Below are 27,259 nucleotides of genomic sequence, written 5' to 3' on the forward strand. Positions count from 1 at the left end.
TGCAGCAGCCACAACGCTTCCAACAGCACAGACCATTGCAGCAATACCTTATTTCAGCCCCCCTGCGTTTTGATTTAAGTCCTTAATACAACAGCGAGGACACTGGGATTTGAAAGAAAAAAGACAAACGTTTATCATGTTCTTTGTGTACAAGTCTCAAGCTGTGTTTATGTGGTCACTGAATTACGTCTGACGGAACGTTATGTCTGTGCCTCTCACAGAAACAAGGAACTTAGGAAAATAATACTGAAACAAATGAAGTAAGAGTGATTTAAATATGTGCTATTCTTCCGGGAAGGTACAGAAGTTAAACAGTCTGAACTGACTTGGAGAACAGACAGGAACTCGGCAGCACTCAGTGAGAGCTCCACCGCACAGAGCACTTCAGCCCTTGTGGGAAACTTCAGATTCTTTCCTCTGCTGCCACTGTCCGAGTTCTCAGTTTTTGCCAATTATCTGAGTGTTACGTATCCTAAGAGCACATCCAAAGAGACTATATTTAGACTGCCTGCTCAATTCATCTGTGCCAGAAAAGAACCATTAGTTTTCTTTCAATTACAATTACTATCGCCTGAATTTGAATTTGAAACAGTAAATGTAAGACTCCAAGACTAGGCAGCTCTTTCCAGTCCTCTGGGAATGCTTTTACTGAAAATTACTGATTAAGGAAACAGAACTGAAGTTTATAAGCACTTTTGGTTGGTTGGTCAATGTTACTATACCACAAGATACGCGTTTCATTTATAATACTTAAACTACAGACTGATTTTAATGTGTTCTCAGATTACAGGTCTCATTTTGTAACTTTACTGTGCTCTGATTTTTTTTTTTTCCTTCCACATTCAAAATACACACATAGAACCAAGCCAAGTAGTACCGGTTATGAGTATTCTTCATCTACAGAGAACATCCTTACAACACACTGCACAAAAAATACCCTCAACATACAGCGCAAACCTCGAGTAGTTAATAGTAAACCACAAAGTTACAGACATCTTCTGAATGCTTTGTCACAACAAATACTTACTGAAATCTTGCCACTTGTTTCTCTTCATAAAGAGTAAAAACAAGCCAGGTAGCAATGATAATTCCTTATCTATGCAGCTGTGGAGTCAATGTTTTGCAGGCTGCAGAGGCCAAAGCAGCAGCCACCACCACCCGTCCCACTGCTTCTGAGCAGGAGGAGGCCAGCAGCCCCTCTTCCTTCACTGTACTTCACACCTCAGACTAGCAGTTTTTACACTGCAGCATAGACAGATGCTTTAGGGACAAGGATAAGCAAACAAATTCAGTCTAAGATACCTGCTTTGATAACAGCCTTATCTGTGTGACTACACGAACTGATGAAGATCACATATGTCTTTAGCACCTGCTTAATTAGGCTGCCCACTGGATAATCAGGGCAGTACTTCCCACCCTCAAAGCATCTCCAAGATCTGCCTTTGTCTTTATAAGCTGTCAAGGATCTCTTTGTCTCGCCTACTCTAAAACTACTCAAATAAATCAGTGCCAGAAGAGCCCATCAAACATTTAGCTTGAGCCACATCATCTTCTCTTCCACTGCCTTAATTTTCCTCAATTGTGTTAGAACAACTTTTATAGCCCAAACCTTACAGCTGAGCCTTTCTGTACCTATAAATCTCTTCTGTTTTTAGGCCATGATCTGACACTTCTTTAAATCACAGACAATTTGCCTTTTCATTGTCTTCCATAGTTGTCATATTATCTTCTATCTCACCCCTTACAAGAACACGCTCTCTATGTTAACATAAAAAAAATTACTCTTTCATATTCACTCACAAGCAATTCATTAGACACCAAGAGCAAGTTACACTACGTTAGGAGTTAGGTGGGTAATACAGTGAGATTTTCCTCATTCAACAGAGAAATGAAAGTGTGCACATCAAAATATGCAGGAAGATATTGGCTCCATTTTGCTACGGACCACAGATGAGGGCAACAGGCTGCTCACAACCATACAACACCAGCTGCCAAGAAATCACTTACAGAAGTTTCCTTAAAATCTGCAGTGAGCCAAGAAAACAACAACAAAATCCTCCTAAGAGCTACAACTTCCCCCTAAACCAATGGGAACCTACCTGAGAAGCAGCAGACAGAAAAGCCAGCCTGCCCCTTTTTTCATACCCTCAGCCCAACAGCCCCGCTGAAGTGCTTCAATCTGCTCAGGTGAAACAAAGCTGAACAAGGGACTATTTCAGCTTTCATACATGAGTTTTAGTACAAACTCGCATGAAATTGTCTTCGTATGTCCTCATTACCTGCATAACAAAGTATACCAAAAGACAGAAGCAAATACTGCAAGCACTAAAACACGTCTGCAAATGATACAGTCTATACTGTGAACCTACCTTACAATAAAATAAAGGAAGATTTTCCAAGGCATCTAACTGGTTAGTGCACAGCAACCAACCAAAAGAAAATAATTGCTACTGCTGGAATAGCTTCAGATGTAAGTGACAGTCCTTGCTTTCATTAGCAGGAAAAAAAATGGAGTATGTCAAATTATAATAAGAAATAGGCTTTCTAGCAGAGACTTTTATCTGCAACTTTCAGATTTGTATTTTAAGAGAAAACCTTTTGTTTTCTTGTTAGTAACAACCCCTGCTCCACACACACACAATTGTTCTAACAGTCTCCAGGAAGCAGGTCCGACTGCCCTACTTGATGCAAGATGTGAAGTCCTATACTTGGAACAGAGCAGTACCAAAAATCAAGCAGGCTCCTCACTGAATGAGAGCAACTCTGCAAAGAAGAACCTCAGGGTCACAGCGGGCAAGTTGAGAAGTCAGCAGTGCAGCCTCGCAGTGAATGAAGGCTAATGAATACTGCACAGCATTGACAGGAACAAGGCCAGCAAGTGCAGCAAATGACACTTACCTCTCTTCAGTACTCATGAAATCACATTGGGAATACTGTGCCCAGCTTTGGCCCCCAGCACAAGATGCACTGAGGCAGGTGAGGCTGAAGGCCACCAAAGCAGCTGGAGACTGAAGGAGCCAGGTCTGTTCAGCCTGGAGAAAAGGGCAATGCAATTGCTATTTTCAGCTACAAAATGGGGAGTGTAAGGGAAGATGGAGCCAGACACTTCTTGGTGGCATCCAAAGGACAAGAAGCCCAGTTTGCAGTATGAGGAGTTCCTATTAGGTAAGAGGCAGAGGTGGGGGAGTGTTCTCAATAAAGGCAGTCAAGCAAATGAAAGGTTTCCCCCAGAGCTGTGAGACTCCCACTCCTGGAGATGCTCAAAGCCCAGCATGACCCCAAATGAAGCCTTGCCTTGAGCAGGGGGATGAACTTGGGGACCTGTGTCGATTGTGATCACCCAGCAACTCAATGGAGCGCTCTCTAAATGAAAACATGGAAGTTCTTCTAAAATGCTTCAAACTAGTATTAATGCCTTTTCTCAGGTTTAAGTTATACTCATTCTCAGCATACAGCACATGTTACTAACATTGGGATTAAAATCTGCACTGTGCAGCCTTATCCCCTAATCCACCCAGCTTCTAGCCCTGCCAACCCCCAGGACAAGGTGTCCAACAGCTCCAATTCCTCAGGACTTCTCCTGGACTTCTGAGGGCCAGGCCAACTGCCCTAGATACTCCCCAGTTGTTCACATACCCTCACTCATTTCATTAGCAGGCAACACATCACACATTCAATTGAACTTCTATAAAGGAACAGCAACAACGGGACTTTCAGGCACTTTCTCACTCCCTCTTACTTGCACTTGGCCAAATACTGTGTGTCAGAATTCTGTAAAATCAATTTTCAAGTTATCCATCCAGCTCCAGAGCTTTCCGGTCTCACAGACTGAAATCTAACAAGCTGAGCAAATCTTGTCTTTGCAGTTCCTTGTTTAACACCATGGGGAAAATTCTGTCAAAATCCAGATGCTTGTGCTAACAAAAGAGAGGGGGGAGAAAAAGTCCCTTTTCAAAAATCAGCACAACAAAATGCTTTCCTAAAAAAGTAGACAGAAAAAGAAGCGTCTGAGGGTATCCTGTACACAGAAACAGAATCAAAACTTTCGATATATATATGGGAGTGCACAAAAACCTTTCATGAATCAGTGACAGCTTTTAAGAACAGTTTCAGTATTTTACAGCTTAAAAACATCACAAATACCTTAAAATATTTTCAGTAAATGTAAAATTACTCTGGATAATACTTCAGTATAAAAAAATATTTTATTAGGTTTATTACTTCCCTGAATTCAAATTCATCCAGATGCAGAATTACAAGGGAGAATGTAAACTGGGAGGCTTGATTCTCAGAAATAGCATTCAGATCACAAAGATGGAGCTGCATCCTCTCCAGACTGATTTCTAGAGTAAAAAGCCGTAATACCAAATTTGTCATAAATGTATCTGAAACAGTTTCCTCTGTGACAAACTTCAAGAAGTAACAGGTCCAAGTGCCCACAGCAATCTACACACTTATCATACGCTGTTCTTGGGAAGCTTGCCATAACTGCCTGTGCAAAGCTACAAACAGGTAAGAACAAACAGCAAATACCAACATCCTGTCACTGCTTAATTCCCTTAAAATACCTTGAGCTTCCCTGCCTTGATCTGGCACATAAAAGAATATTCTTTAAATTACTTTGTCATGCAACTGTAGTTTTCTGCCAGGATACATGAGGGTTTCTAACAATGACAGCAGTGCTATTTGCTGGTCTCAGGACTGCAAGAGCACATTATCATCGCTGCTAACATTCAAACCCAAAGTATGCTATACATGTGACTTCCACATTGCATCAACCCAGAAGTATAAAATACTGAATGTTAAAAACCCAAATATTAACACGAAAGCCAAACTGCTTTTCTCAGTACATTTAGAAGTTCAACATGGTTACACTTTTGGAAAACATTTTTTGATACAGAAACCTTAAAGTTCCTTGATGTTTCAAGTGGAGTTTTTGCCCAGTGTCTCCTGGTATGCAATGAATCTTCTCAAATTCATCTTCACGTTGTCAAGAACACAAAGCTGATCTGTACTATATTGTCCTTTGCCTTCTTTTCGTATCTGAAAAACCAAAACACACATACTTTCACTAATGGAGATGCTTTTCCTATTAGATCGCTAGAAGCTGGTAACGTTTAGAGGTTCTCTAGCAAGCCATGCTCTACATGCCTTTTGACAACAACACGTTAACGTGCGCACATTCACCACTAGGAAATATTTCTGCAAGTCACTTTACTCCAGTACAACATTTCAACTTAAAACTAGGCTCCCACTGGCATCCTGTTTCACTCCTAAATCTAAAACATACATTTACTAACTGCAGCTTTTCAAACTAAAGATCTTACATACCAAACTGACCAAACGACTGCAGCACTGTCAAATATCTGTATGTGCTTACTGATAGGACAATGAAAGTCACTCCTCACACCTCATCCAACTAAGAAATAATGCACTGAAGGCCATTCTCTATTTAAAGTCAAAGCTATTCTTAAAATTACAGCATACATTTTTGGCTGTACAGTTCTTGGAAATACAGGATAATTAACTAACAACAGAACAAAAACCCAATGCAAGTTAAAACCAGAACGTGAATGTAAATTCAGAGGGGACTTTTCCCAACAGAGACATCTGAAGGATTATTTTCACAAGAGTTTCAGAAAAAATAATCATTTGCACACCAACGATGCTGACAGTATTGCATGAATGTTGCAATGCAATTCTGTGCTGCCACCTTAATGGTTCTGTAAACTACAAGGGGAATGCATTTGGTTTCTCTAAAGCAGAATAGCACTAATTTAATTATTTGCTTTCATTTTTTCCACCCCATCATCTTATAAAGTCATGCATTCCTGCTTAATTATCTCTCCTAGCAGACACAAATCACAAACCTGAACCCACTCAGTAAATTGAGATACCAAGCTGGCTGCATCTGATGCCTACCCTCATTTTGAACACCGGCTGAAATTCTTTCAGTGCTGGAAGCAACTTCATCTGTACTGCTGCTTTTTCTGCTTCTTTACCATCTGCAAACACATCAAAAAGGGCATCCAAGGCTTCCCCTGCTACCACAAGAGAAGACTCCTTCATAGCCACCTCCAGAAGAAATTTTCCAATCATCTAAATATAAGAAAGAAAAATTGATTTTTTTCAAACATGGCATAAGAAAAATTTTAAATGCATCAGAAGTTTCAGGCTTGCTGCACAAAATTGGCTTTTTCACCTTTAGTGTTTCAGCTGTATCTTGTACTTTGGCCAAGACGCTGCCAGAAATCCCAAGGATGCTCACTACGTTCACTCTCACACTGGCATTGCTGCTGTGAATACTTGCTTCGCATAAAGCCAGGAGCTGCTCAGGAGTCATACACTGCTCAGCAAGGGAGAAAAAAAAAAAAAAAGGAAAAAAAAAAAAAGAAATATGTATTAACATTTCCAGAGAACCTTTTAAATATGAAATTTAAGTAATGCGCTTCTATGCAACACTCAGGGGAATCTGTAATAGAAAAACCAAAAATTCCTGTATTATGAAAAATACATGAATTCTTTAAAGTGTAATCAATAAGAGAACAGTAAAACTTTCCCTTTCAAATTCACAAGGTGTTTCTTTCAGAACTTAACTAAAGCTTTGTGAAGCTGAAGGAAAAAAGTTCTGTGCCAGAAGGGATTTTCAGAAATCTACCTATCTCATTAGCTATCCAGCTCGTTACGACTTATAGAAGCTCATATTTCAGTTTAAAGCCAGAAAGGACCAGCAGCCCACCTAGTATTACATCTTGTATAACAAATCACTAGGCTTCGTTTCTATATTTAACTCATGCCCAATGCTGGACATTTAATTAAAGTCTAGTAAACATTCTAGAAAGACCAGCTTCAACTGGGTGACATCAGGAAATACAGAATCCATATGCCCAGGTGGTAAGTTAGTAGATAACATACCTGTCATCATAACCATCTCACCCAAGGCTTTTATTGCTATTTTAATTTTTAAACATGTTTCACCTGTTTACATAGAAAAGTATTCCTGTAAGGTCTATGAATCTACCAAAACATTTGAGCTTAATATCTCTTACCTGGGAGATATTCTTTGATGCCATTGTTTGTAAGAGAGCCCTCAGAGCACTGGTTATGGCTTCCAGAAACTCCATGTCTTCAGGAAGTTCTGTTAAAGAATTGCACCCAAAGCCAAAGGTTAAATGAGAAGACGAGGATACAAGAAGCAAAGAAACATTAATTCCTTAATCTTTAACCTTTTCCTTCAGGTACTACCACAAACAGGAAAAAGCTAGATTTTCAGTAACAGATTTTTGTAGGTTGTAACCACAGTGATTTTTTAAATTCAGTAGTAATTCTATCTGGAAATTAGATACATTGTTCTTTAATGGCACTTACTTTCATAGAATCGTTTGTGTTAGAAGGGACCCTTAAAGGCCACGTAGTCCAACTCCCCTGCAATGCACAGAGACAACTACAGCTCCATGAGGTGCTCTGAGCCCCATCCATTCTGACCCCATGTGCCTCCAGAAGTGGAGCATCCACCACTTCCCTGGGCAACCTGTGCCAGTGCTTCACTGCTCCTTTCGTAAAAACATTTTTCTTGTATCCAATCTAAAACTTGTGCAGAGCAGAGGGGCAGGATCCCCTCCCTTGCCTGCTGGCCACGCTTCTTTTGATGCAGCGCACGTTGGCTTTCTGGCCTGTGAGGGAACATTGCTGGCTCATGTCCAGCTTCACATCCACCCAAGTCTTTTTCTGCAGGGCTGTGCCCCACCTTTACACCCTCCAGCCTGTACTGACAGCAGGGGTTGCCATGACTCAGGTACAAGACCTTGCACTTGGATTCGTTGAAGCTCACAGGGTTCACCTGGGCACACTGTTCAAGCCTGTCCAGGTTCCTCTGATGGCATCTCGCCCCTCGGGCAGGTCAGCTGTACCACACAGCCTGGTGTCATCCACACACTTACTGAGGGTGCAAAAGTGTGTTTCAGGACATCCTGGTTAAAACGCTTGCTAAGACTGTTCTGACACCAGTCAGAACAGAACTTGGAAACTGTGTGTCGCATGTGGCCATATCAGAGGAACTGAGAAAATTACAGAAGCTGACTGAGGTCTTTAACTCCTTTCTTCTAAACAGGCTCAGACTCAGAACACTGGGCTCTTTCCCACTCATCTAAAGAGCTCACTTTCCAGTGGTTTATAACCTTTCAGAAAAGAACTAATCCAACAGTGTATTATTCCTGTTTAACTACCAATTCACCAGTAGGAGCCATCACCTTCAGTGCACATCCTGTCTTCTTCAAAGCCTTTTATTTTTTCTTAAAGGTGTTGCAATTTTCTGGACTATTCCAGACACAGAACCTGTCACTAACTTAACACACACCTCCACCTTTCCCACCTAAGAAACTCACTCTTTATTTCCTTTCTTCAACCTGTAAGCCACAAAATTCCTTCTAAACACTTGATGACTTATCAGCTCTAACAGTTTCCAATAGATAGCATTTAATTACTAAAAAAATGTTTAAACTAATTGCAGACCCTCTGTCTTCAGCTTGTCATTTCTCCAGTTTCACCCAAGAACTTCTTGACTATTCCAAAGTATAAGTTGAAATCTTGCTTATGTTTTCACATTTATTTTCATTTCCTGCATTTGTTTTTTTTCAAGCACTGTAACCATATCACATGCTTTAAACATGACATTTTAAAATGTTTTAATATGACATTTAATGAAAAAAAAAGTGTGTTTTGGAGACAGACGCATCCTCAAGCAACAATGCAGAGTCATACTACACAACAAATAAGGGCTGCATACACCATATTTGTGGTTACAAATGAAGTCACTTGAAGGAAGGGAGGAAAACTGATCCTCTCAAGCTTTCAAATGACAAGGAATGACAAAGCTGTGCACACGCGAGACTTCAACAGATCCATCATCCATCTTAAGAAATACATTTTCTGTCAGTTTGGAGAATTGGCAGGTTCCTCCAGTCTCTAAGAACATCTCTGATTTATTGATGAGCCCTATCACTGACCTTAAAACAAACACATTAGTAGAACAGTTTGAATGAAGCAGTTTATCAGGGAACCAGATCACCGAGTTGGAACCAGCTGTTTTTTAAAAGTCGTGGTTCAGCTTCTCTACTACTAGTAACAGAGATCATACAATAAATGGTCCAGCAGTACTATTTGAATGACTGTGATCTGATCTAAGGGATTGCAAGAGGTAGCTGGAAATGCCAACTGCCACATACCTACACTAGGCCATCCATTATGGATACTAGCAGACCTACAGGGAAACCATCACAGTATCTCTATGAAATAATGTGTTTGGAGGAATTACGCTGGATGCACAATAGTGTTCACCAGGATATATCTGATACTCTAAACCAGCATCATTTCTAGAAAAATTAAATTATCCAATTTATTGACTTCTCCCTTCAAACTGAACCACCATCATAACACAAAGTAGTTATCTTAAGCAGTTAAGACTTTGCATGCTTCCTTACTATACAAATGTTTTCAATAAAGCTGTGCAATCACATGCATAATGCATGTCCTGGAGACAAGAAGGCTGCCATCTTTCCTACTGCAATATACACATGCATTCTGCAGATCTTTGCAACAACCACTTTTACCATTATTTCAAAAAATTCCTAGAAAAAAATGATGCGACAGTCTGTCCTGGATACTCTCTTTGTGTTGTTTTTTTCACCCCTTACATGAGTGTTTCCACATTTAAAGAGAATAGGACCCATCTTCTTCATGACACGGCTGATTGATGAACAGCTGCTATTATCGCTAATATATTCAAGCAAACAGTTTTGGTCTCACAGCAAGGCAGGATTCATCTGCTAACTTAGCAACTTTCTTCTTGCACACAAAGACATAATACAGTCTTGCAATAGAAGCATAATTGCTCAAGATTCAATTTGAGTAAACACACTACACTGCTGCACACTGTTCTGTCAGCATGTTTCTGACACTCAGTATCCTTATTTGAAAGACTAATAGAATACAAGTATTAATAAAATGACAATAAAACCTAACATGTGTAGTAGCTACCTTAGACCTATATGATGGGCCAGCAAGCCTCTGAACACCTTACCTTTCTTAGAAAAGATCAGCTGTGAGAGATGATGTGCAAGTGACTGAAGCGCTGAGGCTCCTCCAAGGCAATCCACATCCGACACCAACAAAATGCTATGAAGGCACGTTAAAGCTCTACACTGCACTGTGTTCAGTCTGAAACGAAAACAAAAGATGCACTTAGCAGACCTTTGTAAATAAATGCAGAAATACAGAGAAGGATCTTGAGTTAAGTAAGGGTGTGATCTGGTGTGTGGTTTACCCAAAGACTTGAATCCCTTCATTGAAAAATGAAGCATCAAGATCTGCCATTTTCCAGATCTTAAAAGTAACCCAAAGATGACCAGACCCTCTAAGTGCCCTAAAACAACTGAGTATATATGAAAAATAGTAAGAGAGACAATGAAATTCCTACTTTTTAATTAACGGCTTCCAAGACGGATTGTGCATACAGATGTCTAGAGCAACACTGTTCGGAAAAGCAGTTTTTTCAAGAATCTGGGGAGGCGAAAAAGAAAGGTTTAGCAAGAAGGCTTTTGTTTTTCTTCTCTAAAGCATGGGGATGGGAAGACTAAATTTTTAGCTTAATGTCAAACAGATACCTCGAGTAAATGTATTTCATACTTGACTGTCCTCAAAACAAAGTCTTACATGCTAAAATTGTCAGAATCTTCCTCAATCACTCAAAAGTGAAGCAGTCAAACACAGGTTTAGCGCAGTGTTTTTTAAGTGAGTAACTGTGCTGTGCATCAGGTGATTTCCTTCATCTCTACTATTCTTCCTCATTTTGTTTTTTCTAAATCTTTCTTCTCACAGACTCCATTACAGAATTTTCAGATAGTTACAAATCTAAACGACCTTAACATGAAGCTTAGGCTGCCTGCTATTGAGTACAAAAAGCCCTGAATGTTTTCACCTCAAGCGAATGCTGAATCACCCTAATAACTGGGTTGAGATAGGGAAATTTATCTTTACAACCCCAATTAGCAATGACCAAAATGATTCTGCAACAAGAACAACTTAATTCTTGTCAATGTCAGATATTGTACTTCAGACACCATATATTAAGCAGGGTAAAAGAGGAACGTGCTTTTTTTCAGTGCTGACTACTGTCATTCACACAGATTACTTCCAGTTCTCTCAACTAACATGGTCAATTGGCAGCCAAGCTTCTAATCAAGGTTCCCTCTCTTGTTGCAGGTCATCCCTTTCAGAACCAAATCAAGAAATAACCTTTGTACTTTGAAAAAGCCACATTAATTATAGCAAAACAAAATAACCAAAAAACAAACAAGAAACAACAAAGCACAAGGTTTCTGAAACATAAGAATCTTCTATTCCAACTTATGTTATTTATACAAAGACAACCCATGAGATGTTGCTACATCTCTAGGAGAAAACAAAAACCAAAACAAAAGCTAAACTGTTTTTATTTAAAGTTCATCATCTCCAGATGGACTGATTTGTTTGCCTAAGATAGGATACGAATCGGACATAAATGAGAGAACGTAGCACATGTTGGAAACAAAAGAAAATACCTTCTTTGGAATGAGGTTGTTCAGAAATGCTGAGTGAACCTCAGCAGAGAGGCACAGGGGTGACATCAGCAGCCCACTGCCCTCACTGTATGAGTTTTCCATAAACAGGTCACTCTCATCACTGCTGGAGAGCTCTTCCCACTCATCATCAGAGGGATCTGAAAACAAGAAAAAATCGTAAATGTGACCCCACTATTGAATTATACCTGGCTCCAGCTCTTGGTTTAACTCTTAAGTTCCATTGCCCTAATGAAATCCATATAACCCAAGATCCATTAAGCCACAGTTTACAAAGTGGTATCACTTTTGTTTAAACTGTCTCATTAAAAAAATACTTATTTTATATTCACTTGTGGAACATGTACGTGGAACGTGTACTTGTGGAACATGAAAGAGATTCTCCAAGTGCAGACACCTCATCATCTAGCATTAACTATGCTTTATTTAAAGATACCAGATAAGGCATAAAAGAAGCATTTCTTGAGAAAGATTAAACATTTACTAAGATTTTACCTTGGACAACACCCATTTGCTTTTTGAGATAGATTCAAGCATGCAAACACATTCATTTAACCTATTTAATACCTCTGACCAGCTTAAGGCAACTGTTTTGTCTAACAATGCTGAAGTCCCAGAGATACCTCTTCTAACTGGGCACTAATGGGGTTGGATGAAGGTGCTGCTGTTTTCACAGAAAGCTGGTGAAAAGGAAATCATGACAACAAAGCCAGACAAAGCAATTTAAGTTACTTCTGTCAGATCTTTCAGGCAACATATTTTAAGTAAATTAGAAGTATAAGTATGTAAGTTAAACTAGGTTGATACTTTCTGTAAGGACAGCTGTGGGGAGAGGTGTTGAAGTAAGGATATCAATGGGCTACAGCTACAGCAAAGTAATAATGTGTCCTTGCCTAAAAGTTGCCTTGGCCTGATGAGCGTAAGTCCATCACCTACATTTAAACTGATATTTCTACATCCACAGGATTTACACTAAGCTGTCTGATGTTTCAGATCTAGTTACGTTCTAACTGGTGCACAACTGGTATTTACACAACTTCTAAGTCTACAAGTAGCAATAATTCTCCTCACTGACAGATGAAATTTCTACCTCTGTTAAAAGGTCAAGTTATTTAACTGATGTGACAAAATTATACATACTAGTATCCACCTCCATGTAATTCTGTCTGACAAAAGATTCACGTGTCATCTAGTTCCTATAGAGACTACTGTGACAGCCATGCACTTCTGTGGCAAAAGGTAAAGTCATTCACTTAAAATACATTCATTTACTCTCTTATTGTATCATAATTATTCCACCTGCACTGTAAGCCTGCATTCAATAACTTCTAATAATTTACTTAAAAGGTGATGACTACCGTCTACGTGATGCAAAGTAATTTGTTAGGCCATGACCACCCAATCACATGGTCAAATTCTTTTGCTTACAGTAACACACCCAATTAATTCTATCCCTACAATGCACTGGTGTTACTATCTTCTGCATGAGGAAACATGCCACCTTTCATGTTCTACCAACCAAAGCCCTGCCCCACTGCAAGAACAAACATGCAAATAAAGCTGACACCTCCCTTTCAGTATGTTTCTTGCAGATGGAAGCTTTTTTATTTTTATTTTCTTTAGAAGCAGCATCTTCAAGCAAAGAAAGAAAAAACCTCTGAAAATTAAATGACCTCTGTACTAGCAGGCCTAGAAATTCAGCAACAAAGACAACAGCAGGAGTATCACAGCTCAGAAAGCAGAAACTGGATCGGCCCACAACTAAGATCAGGTTTCTTGCAATGTTCCTGGAAATCCAGGAGCATTTCTGATGGCAATCCTATCCTAACAAGGGCTGGCAAACTGAACTACAAATTGGACAACAATGCTGATTCCTGACTCCTTCCTCCACGCCTGCTGAGGATGAGAATACTGCTTCTCCTCCCAGATCCCAGCCAGTAGTCAGCTAAAAAACACCTATTTGCCAGCCTGATTATTTCCCTTAGTCGTGTGGCAAACTGAGTGTTTTCATCAAGTCAGCATAATGGCAAAAGCTATTTTAGTCATCAAATAACTTGAAAATTAAATCAACAGCTGCCTCTGGATTCCTCTTAATTTCTACTGACTACAATTTTGTCTGCCCATGAATGGGTGAAGTACTGCAGTGAAATACAACACCATCAATCTGATGTTACACTGAGAGAATGGTAGAATATGCAGTTTACCCACAAGAGATTTTCCAATTAAAGAGGGAAGCTCATGAATTACAGCTCATTAGATGAGAAATGCAGTTATGAGAAAAGCTTCACATATTAGGTGCAGAATTTCCTTCTGCCATAAGAGAAAAAAAAATCACCAACAGGAATACCTGGGTATCGCTGTGGATTTTATTGGGATGTGAAAAGATTTACCTCCAAAGTTATCTCCTATATGATTACTTTTGCATCTGCCTCACAAATTGCATTAGTGACTAAAATGCACAGTTGTTTTTTTTTTGTTTTTAAACAGAATTTGTGAATCACTTGTTTGTCTCGCTGTGGATTTGGAGAAAAGCCATCAATGCATTCGATGCAATAGTTATCAGAGTTCAAAGCAGATACCCTATATATTTTTCCTACTCCCCCTCCACCATTTTTCTTAAAAAGAAAAAAAGCTCATCAAGGCACAACTCTCAACAGCCTACATCTGCTCTGTTGCTGCTTGAGTTTCACGCAAAAGCCATCTCTACTTCTTTTGCAACACAAGCAGCACCTAAATGTAAGCTGTGTAGCAATTCAGTCAAAACTACAATAATTTTCTCCTTAAGAAAACAAACAAAAAACAGATTCCCCATCCCTGTACCAGGATTCACTTCAATACTGTATCAGATTAACACTCAAACTGAACTCTCACTGAACATAGAATTTGTTGCCAGAGTGATTTAGGAACAAAGCCTTCCCCTTTAAATCACACAGTATTTGCAGCAATATGCAAAAATTTGTAAGCAGTATAAGTTATTTAAATGAGAAAAATACTTAAATAAGTAATATAATTAATGACTGTGATTCTCAACCAAGTGAGGGCATCAGGCAGGAATGACAATTCCACGCAAGTTACCTGTAAAGGCTCAGATCACCAAATGGAAAACTAAACACAACTTATTCCAGAAGAAAAGCCACACCACCACTTGCAATGGAGGGAGAAATTCCTACCAACCTTCGCTGCAGCACATATTAACAATGATTTCCAGAGCTGTCTGCTGAGCCATCAGTAAGGCTGTCACTTCTTTCAGTTCCCATTTATCAGACTAAAGGAAAAAAGGTGCAAAATTTAATTTTGGAAAACAACATTTCAGTGCAGTTTAACGCATCTGGACTGTCAGTGAAAAATACAACCCAGCCATTCCTCTTCTCAACCCTCACATCAAGATCCATCTATGTATCATCACTCTGACAGATAGTTCAGATGACCACCTCTACTAGGGGGATCAAATTTTACTTTTAAAAATGTCATCTGAACTCAAGTTGTAACAGAAAAGATTACTAAGGTGTTACCTAAAGTCCAGCAGAAACAGTTATTTCTACTTTTTCACACAAAGAACAGTGAATGCATTTGTTATCTCTCTGCAATCTCCACTTGCAACTGAATACTTACAGCCATCAAACATCACACTCACCTTAGGCAGGGCTCAGGACTTCCTGCACTAGCTAGAGGTAAAAGAGTCAGATAAGCCTACACTTCCCACTAGCCGACAAAATGGAAATGTGCTTTCCTTATGTGTTGCTCAACTTGACCACATTTGAACAACTTGTGCTGAAATTCTCCATGCTCAGCTCTGAAGTTTTAGCTAAAACAGACAAGCCGTTTGGGAGTTGAGATTAGTGACTGTAGCAGTTAGTTACTCCGGCAAACACAAGACAACAACAGCCAGTCAAACGCACAAAGCTCCCAGAGCCAGCCAGCCACACTTACTGGAAGCAGGTCTGACAAGTCCTGTTCTCCACTGCCTTTTCCTTTAGATACTTCTTCCATGCCATCATCTTCACTTATAGCACAGTTGTCTGTAACATCAATCAAGTTTTCCTCGGTTTCTGCTTCTGCAGATTTTAATCTGTTTTTTTCAGCTTCATTCATACGAATAACTGTTTCACCAGCATCTATTGCTAATGATTCTGAGAAAATCTTCAGGATTGCATTAACCATGTTTCCCAGGCTGCCTGGTGGAATGGTTTCCTTGATATTCCAGATGGTGCCTATATATGAAATAGTTGAAACATAAAAATGCATTAAGATATCAAATCAAAGGAGTCATCTTGGCATTTTAACTTTAGGAAAAAACAAAACAAAACAAAAAAAAAAACCCAACATTAAAATCCACAAGATAATCATTTTCTGAGGATTCTCAAAATTAAACTCATTTATTGCACTCCAGTACTAAAAGTCATCATAATTGAGGTAGAGAGGGGAGCACGAGGCAGAAAATCTGAGGTAAAAAAAAAGCACCTGGTAAGATCAGAACAATTCCCATACTACTTGTTACTGACTCATTTGACTTGTGAAAACCAAATGAATATTTAAAATGGATGACGACCAACACACTGAGAATCAAGCATTTGAGAAGATTCTTTACAGACGTTCGGGTCTGCATTTCACTTCAGAACTCTGCAAAGCACAATCCTAAGAAGAAATAGCTTCATGAATCAACTGTGCAAGCACTGCTTACAGCTACTGTCAGGACAACACAATTAGATGTGAAAGTGAGAAGAAGAAGATGAGAAGAGGAAGCCTCCCAGCTCTCCTGCCCTCCTTTATCTCTTGTGCCACCCAAAACAACAGAAGGAATGCCCCAGACACTCTACCTGCTATCAGTGTTCTCAAAAGGATGTGCTTCATTGTGCTCTCTGGACACAACATCACTGTTTCCAGTACTTGCTGCACAGAGGCACTGAATGAAGGAAGGAGATCTGGATTATCTTCCGTCACTGCCTGTAAGCAATTTGCTGCAGCAAAGGAAAAAAACAATAATTAATTAACAAAGCCAATAGTAGATTTCAGTCTCCTAACAAGAAAGCACTGTACTCCCAAATGTTGAAATAATTAAATGTGGGGGAAAAACACGCGATGCAGCTTCATACTGTAGCAGCATGACACCACCCTTCACAGTTTGTGGGTGAGGTTAACAGACATACTTCAGCAAACACTCCGCAGGTAGGGCAGTGAGGCCAGTGCTGCGCTGGGCTTGGGACTTGTATCAGTTTCAGCTACATGAAATTCAATTTCTGCACTATATAATGATCCACCAAGGCTCCATTCCCCCTTTGGATTTCTGAACACTGTATATGGAAAGGAATTCAAAGTCTTGTATTCAGTGTGCAGTTTAAGCAACACTAAGGCAGGTGCATTATGCAGTGGGTTTGATATCAGTGTGACATTGAGAAAGTAAAGAAAAAAAAAATCTTTAGATCCCATCTCCTCTTTTCACAACTTACCTACTGAAATAGCCAGATCCACATTCGTGGAATACTTCTTAATGTAATGTAGTACAGCCTCCAAACATCCTTCTTTATTGAATATGGAGACTGCTGTACTGTTGCATTCACTAATGCATAAAAAAAAAACAGGATGAATAAAACACTTTACCCAAGGGAGGAAAAAAAACCAAATAGTTATTGTAACAAAATGTTAAGTAACACATACTTGGTATTTCTCACATTAAGAAATTATGCCTACTTAAGAATGACTTATTAGCCAAAGAGCCTATCACAGTTATGGTCAACCCTACAAAACATAGAAAAAGGGGCTGGGAGACCCTGGATACCTCCAAAGAAAGCTGCCCTGCATCAGCTGCTTCCTCTCACACATTATTTAGGAGTTTATCTGTGAGCAGGGCCAGCCTGAGCACAGCAGGCAGCACACAGCCATGGGCCTTCCGCCAGCCCACGTGGATGACTTCACCCTCACATCCCGACAGAGGCTGGGCCTCTCCTATCACCGCAGTCATTTACTCTGCAAAATGACCGCTGCCTGACATCCAGACATGTACATCAAACCAATGCTAAATGTGTTGTTTCTTTCTGTTATCAACTGTGGGATGCACACCTCTTCAAGTTCTCACAGCTACTTCAATTTTTCAACTCAAATATTAATACAAAACAAATTCCAACTAAAAAAAGGCACAGGACGGACTGCAGTTCGTCTTCCAAAGCACTGGTGTCTACAAAAGCTATCATTAAAAGAAAGAACACCAAAAATTGGCCATGTGCTCCATGCAAGGTGCTGAGCAAGAAGTTTCTGCACTGCTCTAGATTTCAACCCCTTAAAAAAACACTTTACAAATAAGGCTTCAAGTCAGCAGCCAATGAGACAGACAGGGAACTCCTCTGCGATACTGCATTGTACAAAACTCTGTATGGACCAGAAATGTGCAGCTGTTACAAAATGAAGTGAAAACAAAATTCGAGAAGAATTTTCAGAAGACTTTGCATCATTTAGATATGCATTTACTCTCCTTTTATTTAGTGGTTCCAGTGCCGATTACTAACTAAGTTACTCATTCTTTTCTCACATAATTGTGCAGATCTGATCTATTAGTGCTTCAATCACCACAGGGCAGTTTGTTCCAACACTTAATATTAACTTTTGCGAAGACCTGCAGAGGGAGTAAGCTGTAAGCAAAGCAAACCAAAGCTCAAACATCTATTTTGATATTTAATATTATTTAATATTTCCTCTATTACAGCAGGGACCGACAAGGCTGCATGCATCACCACCCAGCCCAAACTGCACAAGTGTATCCAAAGAGCCTATGACAGAACACATTCAGGAAACAGCATCCCAGCTTAGGGTGATCAATGGAAAGAAACTAACGACCACCTTCATATATTTTTTAAATCCTTCACTTACAAGCTGATTTTCTACTGTGGATTACTTTTGTATTTCAGATGTGGATCCGCCATACAACTAAGCAGGAGCTACAGGCAGAAATCAGGTGGGCAAATGAATACAGCTGCATCATACATCTGCTTCCTTTCTGCCTCAGCCACCGTGCTCTTTCAGCAGCAATTTCATTTAGCTTTTCTAAGAGGCCAGTGCTAATGCAGAACTCACCACACATTCCACAGCAAGTTGATGGCCTCATTGGCTATATCTTCAATGTAATTTTTGCTCATCTCTTTGCGTTTCTTCGGGGAGAGCTGGTTAGCATCCAGCCCACTGCTACACTACAACCAAATAAGAGAAACGAAGTTGGAAAGCAAGCTGAGAGAAAAGCCGAGACTTGAAATGTGCAAAGCAGAGGGAATTGAGAAATCTCTCATCAAGTGTTTAATATCAGAAAACCTGACTAATTTTCTGTTCTCTGTGAACACTGGGTCACAGCAGGATTGAATGATTGATTTGTTTCCTCCTGTAGAAACAGACTCCTACAGTACTACCTTTGTATTCAGACTTCAGAAACACTCTTTTCTAACAAAGAAATACTTAACAATTTTAGAAACTGAAAAGCCATTTCTTGCTATTAGAGCTTGTAAGCAATTTTCAGCAGTTCTAATCACAAAGACTTGTTCAGCTAGATTTACATATATCAAGAGCTGTAGTAGTGCAGGTTTACTAACAAATCCTAACGATGAAAAAAAACAACATATTCTGTATCACACGAGTGATACTCAAAATGTACAGCAAAGAACACACCTAAAAACAAGGAGAGACTATTAGATCTACTGAAAGACTCTTAAAAACTTCTTGCAAATATCTATCTTGAAAATGCTACCAAAAAATGGAACTACTTTGGAAAGGAAGATAGATAAAAGGTTAGATCAGTTTAAAAACAGACTAAGAATAAACACACCTCTTTGAGAAGTGCCACAAGGGGCGTCATGATGTCCTGGGTCACCATGTCATCACAAACTTCAAATCCTCCACAAGCACTCAGATTTCTAGGAAAAAAATACATTTGTTTGAATCAGATAAGAGACTTTCTAGAAATGTTTAATAATATTATTTCCTGACCACGTCAGGAATCCCTCACCGTAGCACTGAACGCTGAGTAGAGCTTACCGGAGGGCACCTGCCGCTGTCTCACGCACAGCCAGGCTGCAGTCCAGCAGCATGGGACCCAGGCAGCGGACGACATCTCTCTGCAGGAAGGCTGGGATGACGTGCTGCTGTTGCAGCAGCCGCGAGATGCTGGCACAGGCGAACTCCCTCACCTCGGCGCTGGGGTGCTGCAGCTGTGGAGACACAGAGTCAAGGGAGCGGGCATACAGCTGGTCTGTATAGTGCAGATGTGGCCTTTTGGCTGCAGATCACAGCCTCTGAGGAGAATCAAGGGCCCTCAGCTCCTGAGCAAGTGTATAAATCTCTGCCTGAGTTATGAGGTTATACCTATGAGCAGACAAACCCTATTTCAGGTGTGTAATGGGAGGGCAGCAGCACAGTCACGGACCTGATGCCAGCTGGCATCAGTGGGACCTCTGACCTACTGGTGTTAAAAGCACACACAGAAGTGGGGGGAAAACATTACCTGGAACAATGTCATAAAAAACGACACCAAGAAGAAAAGCTGCAGAAGCCAAAGCAACACAAGTGCATTAGGCCAGAAACATCTGCCTTGGGACAACAGGAGCAGCCTTACTCTGTGCCCACAGCCCTGCTGCTGGGTGGGTGTCAGGGCTGCACTCCAAAGGAACAACAGAGCAGCTGCAAGGGGAACAGGGATGGCTGAGATATAACAGAGAATACAACACCTGCCAAACAACAGCGTGGAAGAGCAGAGAATTCCCACACCAAAACTGATGGGCTCTCTCAGCTTTTTCATCTGGCATGGGCGTATCTGTGCACTTTATCTTTAAATAGTGGATAAGTCAGTCTAGAAAAATAATCAAGCAGCACTTTGCTCAATTGGTGACATGGGTGAAGTGAACAAAGGGACTTATTTACTTAAAGGAAAGCAGGCTTTAACTTCCAATATTAAAGCAACCCACACAAGAAGGTTCCAACTACACTTTCCATCTGCAACGCTTAAACCCAGAACTAGTGAGTGTGGTACGATGGGCTGCCACCAGCCCTTCCAGCACCGTGTCTCACTGCACGTAACACTGCCGGGCAGGCAGGCAGCAGGGCAGGGCGCAGGGCACCGGCCGGGCAGGGCCGTGCCACCTTCCCAGGCCGCGAGCGGGCGGCTGCGGAGAGCGGCTCAACCCCGGCCCCTCGGCCGGCTGACAGCGTGCAGCACCGAGCCCTCGCCTCCCTTCCTTCCCCCTACCCACCATCCCCCCGCTCCACAAACCCGAGCGCGGCCTCCGCGGCTCCTCCGGACCGGGCCCGCCCCGCGCTCTCCCCCGCACCTTCTGCAGCAGTTCCGCCGCCGGCTCCTCCTCGGGGCCGTCCTCCTCCTCCTCACATCGCGGCTCGGGGCCGGTCGGAGAGAAGGGGACCCTCCGGAACCGCCGCACTCTGCTCTTCCCCATGGCTCCGCGGCTCCGCGCCGCTCGGCGCCGGCGCACCCACGTGTGAGACGCGGCGCAGGCGCAGCGCCGACCCGGGAGCCGCCTCCGGTGGGGCCCCGCGTCCTGCGGAGCTGCCGGGTTCGGAGCCCGGAACGCATCGATTGCAGACTGAAAACGATGCCCCCAGCAGCACCCGCACCACGGGCTGTTACAGACGGCAGCTGTAACTTCGGCTGCTCCCTGTGCTCAGGAGACCTGCGCCCGCGCGGTACAAAGGAGATACCGTCTGTTTATACAAAGCATTTATTTTATACACGTTTACCTACAAAATATACAACGGTTAAAAACGATGGACGGGCGGAAGAATTGCTGGAAGGATCGCGGTGGACCGATGTTGATGGTCACTTTGTCCATAGGCTGCCTCGAGCCAGCCCAGCCCGCAGGCAGGGGCTACAGAAGCTGCAACTACTGAATAGTTTTAGTCAACAGAGAGCTTGGGAATTTAAAAGGAATTTAAAAGGCACCTGGAACAACTTCAGCTCTTAACATTCTTTGCCAGTCGAGCTATCCAAAAAGTTACAGTTTATGCAGGTAACATCCACACCCTGCATATAACACTTGGAACAACACGTTGTTATTGTATTGTGGCACTGTTTTCTTCAACAAGTCTGAAGTTACACATTTGCAATACCGGTTCCGTATTCAGACTAATCGCAGCCTAAAATCCACTCAGCGTGGCCTTGTGAATCAAGTTACAGTACAGTCTTACAATCAGGAAGATGCAAGCGTATTTAAGACAGTGTTATAAAGATTAAAGTCTTCTTCGAATTGCAGTGCTGTGAACCAGATCAACGAGCTACGGGTGACCACAAGGAAAGTGGCTGGTGCACTATACATATATACACACGCAATTTGACAAATGCGATCCTCAACACAGTTGCAAAGTTCTTAAATATTAAGACCAGTTTTCTCCAGCACAGACAGTCTCTCTGCAAGTCTCTTAACCAGTTCCAGAAACAGCGACCAGATGAGGACAGCTGTAATGAGTAAGTGTGCTAATAAAACATCCCGGGAATGGCATGTGCTCTTTTCAATACTGTTCATGAGACAACAAAACTCCAATAGTGATTGTTTTTGTCCTGAACGTCGGTGTTAATCTGCTATTTACAATAGCTTACAAATACACAACACAAATGAGGTTCGGTTTCCAGGTTCAACTCCATAACCAATTCACATACTTTGCCTGTATGTTCTCTTCTAGCTGAAGTAAAAAAGTGACATTAATACTGAAAAAGAGGTAATCAGAAGTAGCAAAAGCACTGATATGATAACAAAGAATTTGGATAAATAGTCAAAGTAATATTGCACACTTTCACTGTCAACTGTATAAGACTTTCATTACTAGGCAGTGACAACCAGTCCTGTTTGGTGGTGGTGGGGTTTTTTTTTGCTGTCATGCTACCATAAACTAACCAAAAAAGGTCATTTTTGGTTTCCATGGCAGTGGAAAAAACTGAAGGAAGACAGCCCTTATTGAACATGAGGCCTAGGTTTCAAAATTAATTTTCCAGTCTGCAAGACAGAAAACAATGAACAAGTTAAGACCTTGAAGGCTGAGCCTAATTGCACTTCAATTTCACAGGTAAGTTCAAAATGACACAACACTAAATATCCTGTATTCCACTTCTACACGCATCCATGCAATTTGATCAGGCGTATACAAGCGCTGCTCAGAGAAATACAATGTTTCACATTTATTTTTGAAATATTTGTATCTTTAAAAAAAGGTATAGAGAATGAACCACTGACACTTACATCATCACAGGACATATTATATTCTGCCAAAACTGTTCGACATCGAGCTGCTATACTGCGTGCACCGTGTCAAGGAAAGCAGCCAGCATTTGGACACTAACAGCTCACTGGAGACACAGCAGTAGCATACACCAACACAGTAACTAACGACTAAAGCACCTAACTTGTAAAAACACGACCAAAGGATACATTGATGGTGCCACCACTCTTTTATGTATTCCAGCAAAGAACAAGCCTATTAGAGTAATACAGCTAATTGTGAAAAACGGGTGATTCCAAAGTGATGTGAAAAACGACACCTAGGAAATAAATCTCATTAGTTTTAGCATAGACGTGCTCCACGCAGACAGAAAGCTGCTGTCTAGTTCACCGTATTAAACATACTGCTCTAAATCATTTCCACATACTTGTGGACAATTCTTTAGATACACCTTACGCAGCAGTATCTTGGCACTGTGCGAGGACATAGTACATAAATAGCCCAGATGGCTTGAGAGCTACAAGTGATCTCTGAGATCCTTGGGAGAATAATCTTCAGCCTTTTGACTTTCAAGATACTACAGCACTTAAGTGCAACACCAGGCTATGAGGCAGATTGCACACAGGACTAGCGTGACCTTTACCTTTTGTGTCTCTGGGTCTATTAACCAGTTCCAAGCACCAGTTGCCGTGCAGACTGATACCACTATCAGAATCACTGATAAAAAAGAAAGAACAAGAACGTGAGCATCATATTTTATTCCTATCAAAAGCAGTATTTTTTCCCCAACAGAGGCTCTTAAGCACTTATTTCTTCTCCCATATCGAAGGGAGGAAAAACCTCACCTTGGAAGTTAGAAATGAAAATATGTAAACAAACTTCTACTCTTTTTTAACAGCAGAGACTCTGTACAGGATTCTTGTGTAGGCACAAAAACACAATTCCTTTCAAGTAAAAGCATCCTGATGCTTTGAAGAAACAACACTTTCTAAAACAACACAGCTAGCAAAACTAGGAGCTGGAGTTAAGAGTTGCACCAACTATTCAGTTTCTATCCTGCTAGCTCCTCTCTGCAGGAAAAAGCCTGGAGAATTAGCAGCAACAGTTTCATTGGCACAACTAAGTTGTATTATACTCCCCTCCAACCACAACCAACACACTTTGCAAGGAAAGTGGACACAGAAAGGAAAAAAAGAAAAAGAAAAGAACCAACAAACTTAAATTGGAGCCAGGAAACAAAACAAATACAAAATGGCTTCAGAATGATCAACTCACTGTGAATGAAAAAGGCTAAACACAAACAACAGCAATACAAGACAGTAGTTTGATTTTCAGAGACTATAAAGGGCTGGAGAGCAGCGAGTGACTAAAAAAAGAAGGAACACAGTAGAGAAAGCTTGTGTTCTACTGCACATTCATAAAGCTTTGAGGCTTTCACTGGCAGCTTTGCAGATCTGAGTATTTTTTGTTGAATGTGAAGCTTAAATGGATGCAAACAGACTTTTACCTTGATAAAAAAAACAAAGAGAACAAAAAACAACGCACAAAGACACAACCTGGAGTTGCACATTCCTTGCTGAGAATAAAAAGTTAAAACACAAAACACCACAAAGATAGTAACAAATTAATTCTTTAAAAGAAAGTTGGAGAAGATCTACCTAAGGCATAAACTTCTTTTTCTGTATGAGTACTTCTTTTCTGGGGTAAAAGGAGAAAAAAATGTAGTGCTGAGATAAATACCCTCATCACAAAAAGTCCCATGTACATATGAATTATAAAACTAACAAAATAGTTCCTGAGTATGGAAACTTCAGCAGAATCTTTGAAGCAAAAAGCAGCCTATTTCTACCACAGACTACTGAGCTGAAAGTTGGCAGCACATCTCGGGTACATTCTGCTTCCCTCCTCTGCCACTTCAAACTTTCCTGTTAGAACAGATGAAGATTCATTCTGCTCTTAGTTCTTTCTGCTTCAGGACCCACTGCTATGATTTCTTCACCTTCGCTTTGAAGGGATATCTAACCTAGTCTTGTTTGATTCCAGAACCTGCAGTGAGCAGTAAGAGCTGTCAGAAAACAAACAAAAAAGCAGAACAATAAAAAGCAGCCCAGCAACAAGCAAAAACAAAACAGACAAAAAACCTACAACACATTAATATCCCAACTCTCTGCAGAATAATTCAGCCTGGAGCTCATTCTATCTTGAGTATTGGTTTTAAGAACACAACTATCCAAGCCATTGTTTGTATCTGATACAAACTCAATCCTTTAATTCATACATTTTTTATTGGTCAAATTCATGTTCAGTAGTGGCAGGACATTGCTTCTGCTTCCAGGCAAGTATTACACTTTAATCTGAGATGAACACGTTACTGCCCTGTAGCAGAGCATGTGAGTGCATGCACACCACTGAAACTGTGTGCATGCACTCACAGTTCAGTAAGTAGATCAGTAAGTAGGGACTGTTGTTTGGGCAAGAATAAATCAATTCACACCGGTAAATCTAAAAAGCACATAAAAGAGAATCCAATGTATCCCTTGAAACATCAAACTTACTTCTCCAACGTCCTGTAGCTGGTTGCAAACACGCAATATATTCAGTTAGCCTTCTTTCAAAAGCCTTGAGATCTGAGGAAGATACATTGTAAGTGTAATTAGATCTTCACCTGCTTAGACATACCATGATGTAAAAGATAAAAGGAACTTGCTTCCTTCCCCAGCACACACCACTTTCTTAAGCAGGAAGAAGAAAGCAGATGTACTCATCTCACAGATGAAATGAAAGCAAAGTCAGAATAACTCCACCCAACTCCAAATGAAAAGTGAAACGATGCTGTTACATTATACACAAGAAACACTCTTGCTTATAGAAAACAGAAATGATTAAGAACTCAAAGTATTTCAGACAGCTTTAAAAATACCCAGGTTTAGAATAGCTTAAGCAGCCCCTTCACACACAAATAGATAATGTATTTTAGAGATTAACTGTATCAAAGAAGCCTTTAAGTCCTATTGCTGATAGTGATGGGAAAAAAAAAAGAGGTTGCCTATTTGCCAGATGTTCAGCTATGTTGCAGCACAGCTTTAATGACATTATTTTGTAGAACACTTAATGCCATTTTTCATACAGAGAGAGATACATATATATACAGCAAGCACTAATTCAGTAATCTTAATACAGTTCTTCCCACCCCTTCTAAATAGACACTTCTCCTTATTTCCAATATCTTTCCATTTAAACTGCTGCTAAGAGAAGAACAGCACTTCAAGTTCATACTAACTTGTATAAAATCCTCACCAACCACCACTTGTCAAGGAGTTGTTTCACCCCAAGTCAGTTAGATTCAATCCTCTGTCGAACAAGGCCAATATTTGACAACATTCAAAGCCAGAATCCCACCCAGAGTTAAAAAGCTTTTTAATAACACATAGATTGTCAGCTGAAGTGTTTCAGTTAACATCACTCTGATGTTATACATATTATATTATATACATAATCATCCCCTTCAACTTACAGCCATTGCTAAGTTATTTAAGCTATCATAAAGCAATTAGATTATAAGGAGAAAAGAACAAGTAATGTAATCGTTCCTAATGCACTTTTCCAAGTCCAAACTACTCCCCAGCAGCGAGTTGGCAGCAGCAGCTGACAGCGCCCTGTCTGCAGGCACACAACTGCTAACGGCACTAATTGATGCCAACAGCTACAGCCAGTCCGGCAATTACAGCCAACGACCGGGGCAGCACCGAGCCCTGCACAGGGCACTACAGCATGGAGGGCATCACAGGAATCCCGATCCAAGCTGTCAGCAAGAGCTTTACGGGGAGCATCCCATAGGTATAGGGGCGACAGGCCCCTCTGTCCCCAAGAAAACAGCTGTGTTACGTAGACAAAGTGAGAATAACAACAGAAAGCCACCGAGCTTTCAAGAAATGGAAACTTAACGTTACAGCTCCGCTTATTTGGGTGCCCGTGCCGTAAGAGCAGCCCCTGATGGGGCCACGTATCCCGACGGCCCTTATGGGCATCCCCACACTGCGGCACCTCACCGCATACAAAGCACTGCTACCGCCGCCCCCGAGCAGGGCCTACCTACGGGATCCGCTAAGCCCAAGGGCAGCAGGGAAGGGCCGCAGCACAGCTACACCCAAAGCGGAGTGCAGAGAATCAGTGTTATTGTACTCACCCTCCGCCTGCTCCAGTGAGTTCATAGCGGGCGGGCGCAGGGCGGAAGGCACGTCCCGCCACCCGGCCCTGCTCGCACCTCACCCCGCCGCCACCGGCACTGCAGGCCCGGCCCGAGCCGCTCTGAGCCACACCCCCAGAACAACGCCGCGCCTTATTGGCCTGTCTGCCACTCTCGACGCCATCCTCAGCAAGCGCGGTTCTCATTAGTTTCCGGGGAAGCAAGGGGAGGGGTTTGGCCGTGTGTGGTAATTAATGGC

At 41.2% G+C, this 27,259-nt stretch overlaps 2 protein-coding genes and 1 non-coding gene across 10 annotated transcripts; all 3 read right to left on the reverse strand.

The window, feature by feature from the left end:
* Positions 1–4,186: 4,186 nt before the first annotated feature.
* Positions 4,187–21,309, reverse strand: HEATR3 (HEAT repeat containing 3). Of its 6 annotated transcripts, none has more exons than XR_014947485.1 (16): positions 20,860–21,309; positions 19,629–19,801; positions 19,420–19,507; positions 18,681–18,793; positions 17,063–17,172; positions 16,433–16,573; positions 15,546–15,826; positions 15,250–15,420; positions 14,790–14,880; positions 11,598–11,755; positions 10,475–10,557; positions 10,079–10,215; positions 7,050–7,138; positions 6,203–6,346; positions 5,923–6,099; positions 4,187–5,043 (listed from the first exon to the last, which is right to left on the reverse strand). XR_014947485.1 is itself a non-coding variant. In XM_085551027.1 (15 exons), exons 1-15 carry the CDS (start codon positions 21,175–21,177, stop codon positions 4,924–4,926), a joined length of 2,223 nt encoding a protein of 740 aa, XP_085407153.1. In that variant the 5' UTR covers positions 21,178–21,309; the 3' UTR covers positions 4,187–4,923. The 6 variants fall into 6 exon arrangements, 2 of the variants coding, with proteins under 2 accessions (XP_085407153.1, XP_015728996.2); XR_014947487.1 differs by having other exon boundaries at positions 20,918–21,089; XM_085551027.1 differs by lacking the exon at positions 15,250–15,420.
* On the reverse strand, positions 21,307–27,129 carry CNEP1R1 (CTD nuclear envelope phosphatase 1 regulatory subunit 1). 3 transcript variants are annotated; one of them, XM_085551033.1, is made up of 6 exons: positions 27,001–27,129; positions 25,370–25,441; positions 23,458–23,531; positions 23,024–23,133; positions 22,835–22,889; positions 21,307–22,280 (listed from the first exon to the last, which is right to left on the reverse strand). In XM_085551033.1, the coding sequence occupies exons 1-6, from the start codon at positions 27,023–27,025 to the stop codon at positions 22,233–22,235; spliced, it is 384 nt and encodes a 127-aa protein (XP_085407159.1). In that variant the 5' UTR covers positions 27,026–27,129; the 3' UTR covers positions 21,307–22,232. The 3 variants fall into 3 exon arrangements, with proteins under 3 accessions (XP_085407159.1, XP_015729010.1, XP_085407157.1); XM_015873524.3 differs by having other exon boundaries at positions 21,307–22,591; XM_085551031.1 differs by having other exon boundaries at positions 21,307–22,889.
* Positions 26,209–26,282, reverse strand: LOC146760544 (small nucleolar RNA SNORD36). Its single transcript, XR_014947836.1, has one exon. It is a non-coding gene; the product is annotated as a small nucleolar RNA SNORD36 (small nucleolar RNA).
* Positions 27,130–27,259: the final 130 nt, after the last annotated feature.

The sequence above is a fragment of the Coturnix japonica genome, chromosome 6, assembly GCF_054131305.1.
Source record: "Coturnix japonica strain WE chromosome 6, WE-NBRP24, whole genome shotgun sequence".
NCBI classification, from domain to species: Eukaryota; Metazoa; Chordata; class Aves; order Galliformes; family Phasianidae; genus Coturnix; species Coturnix japonica.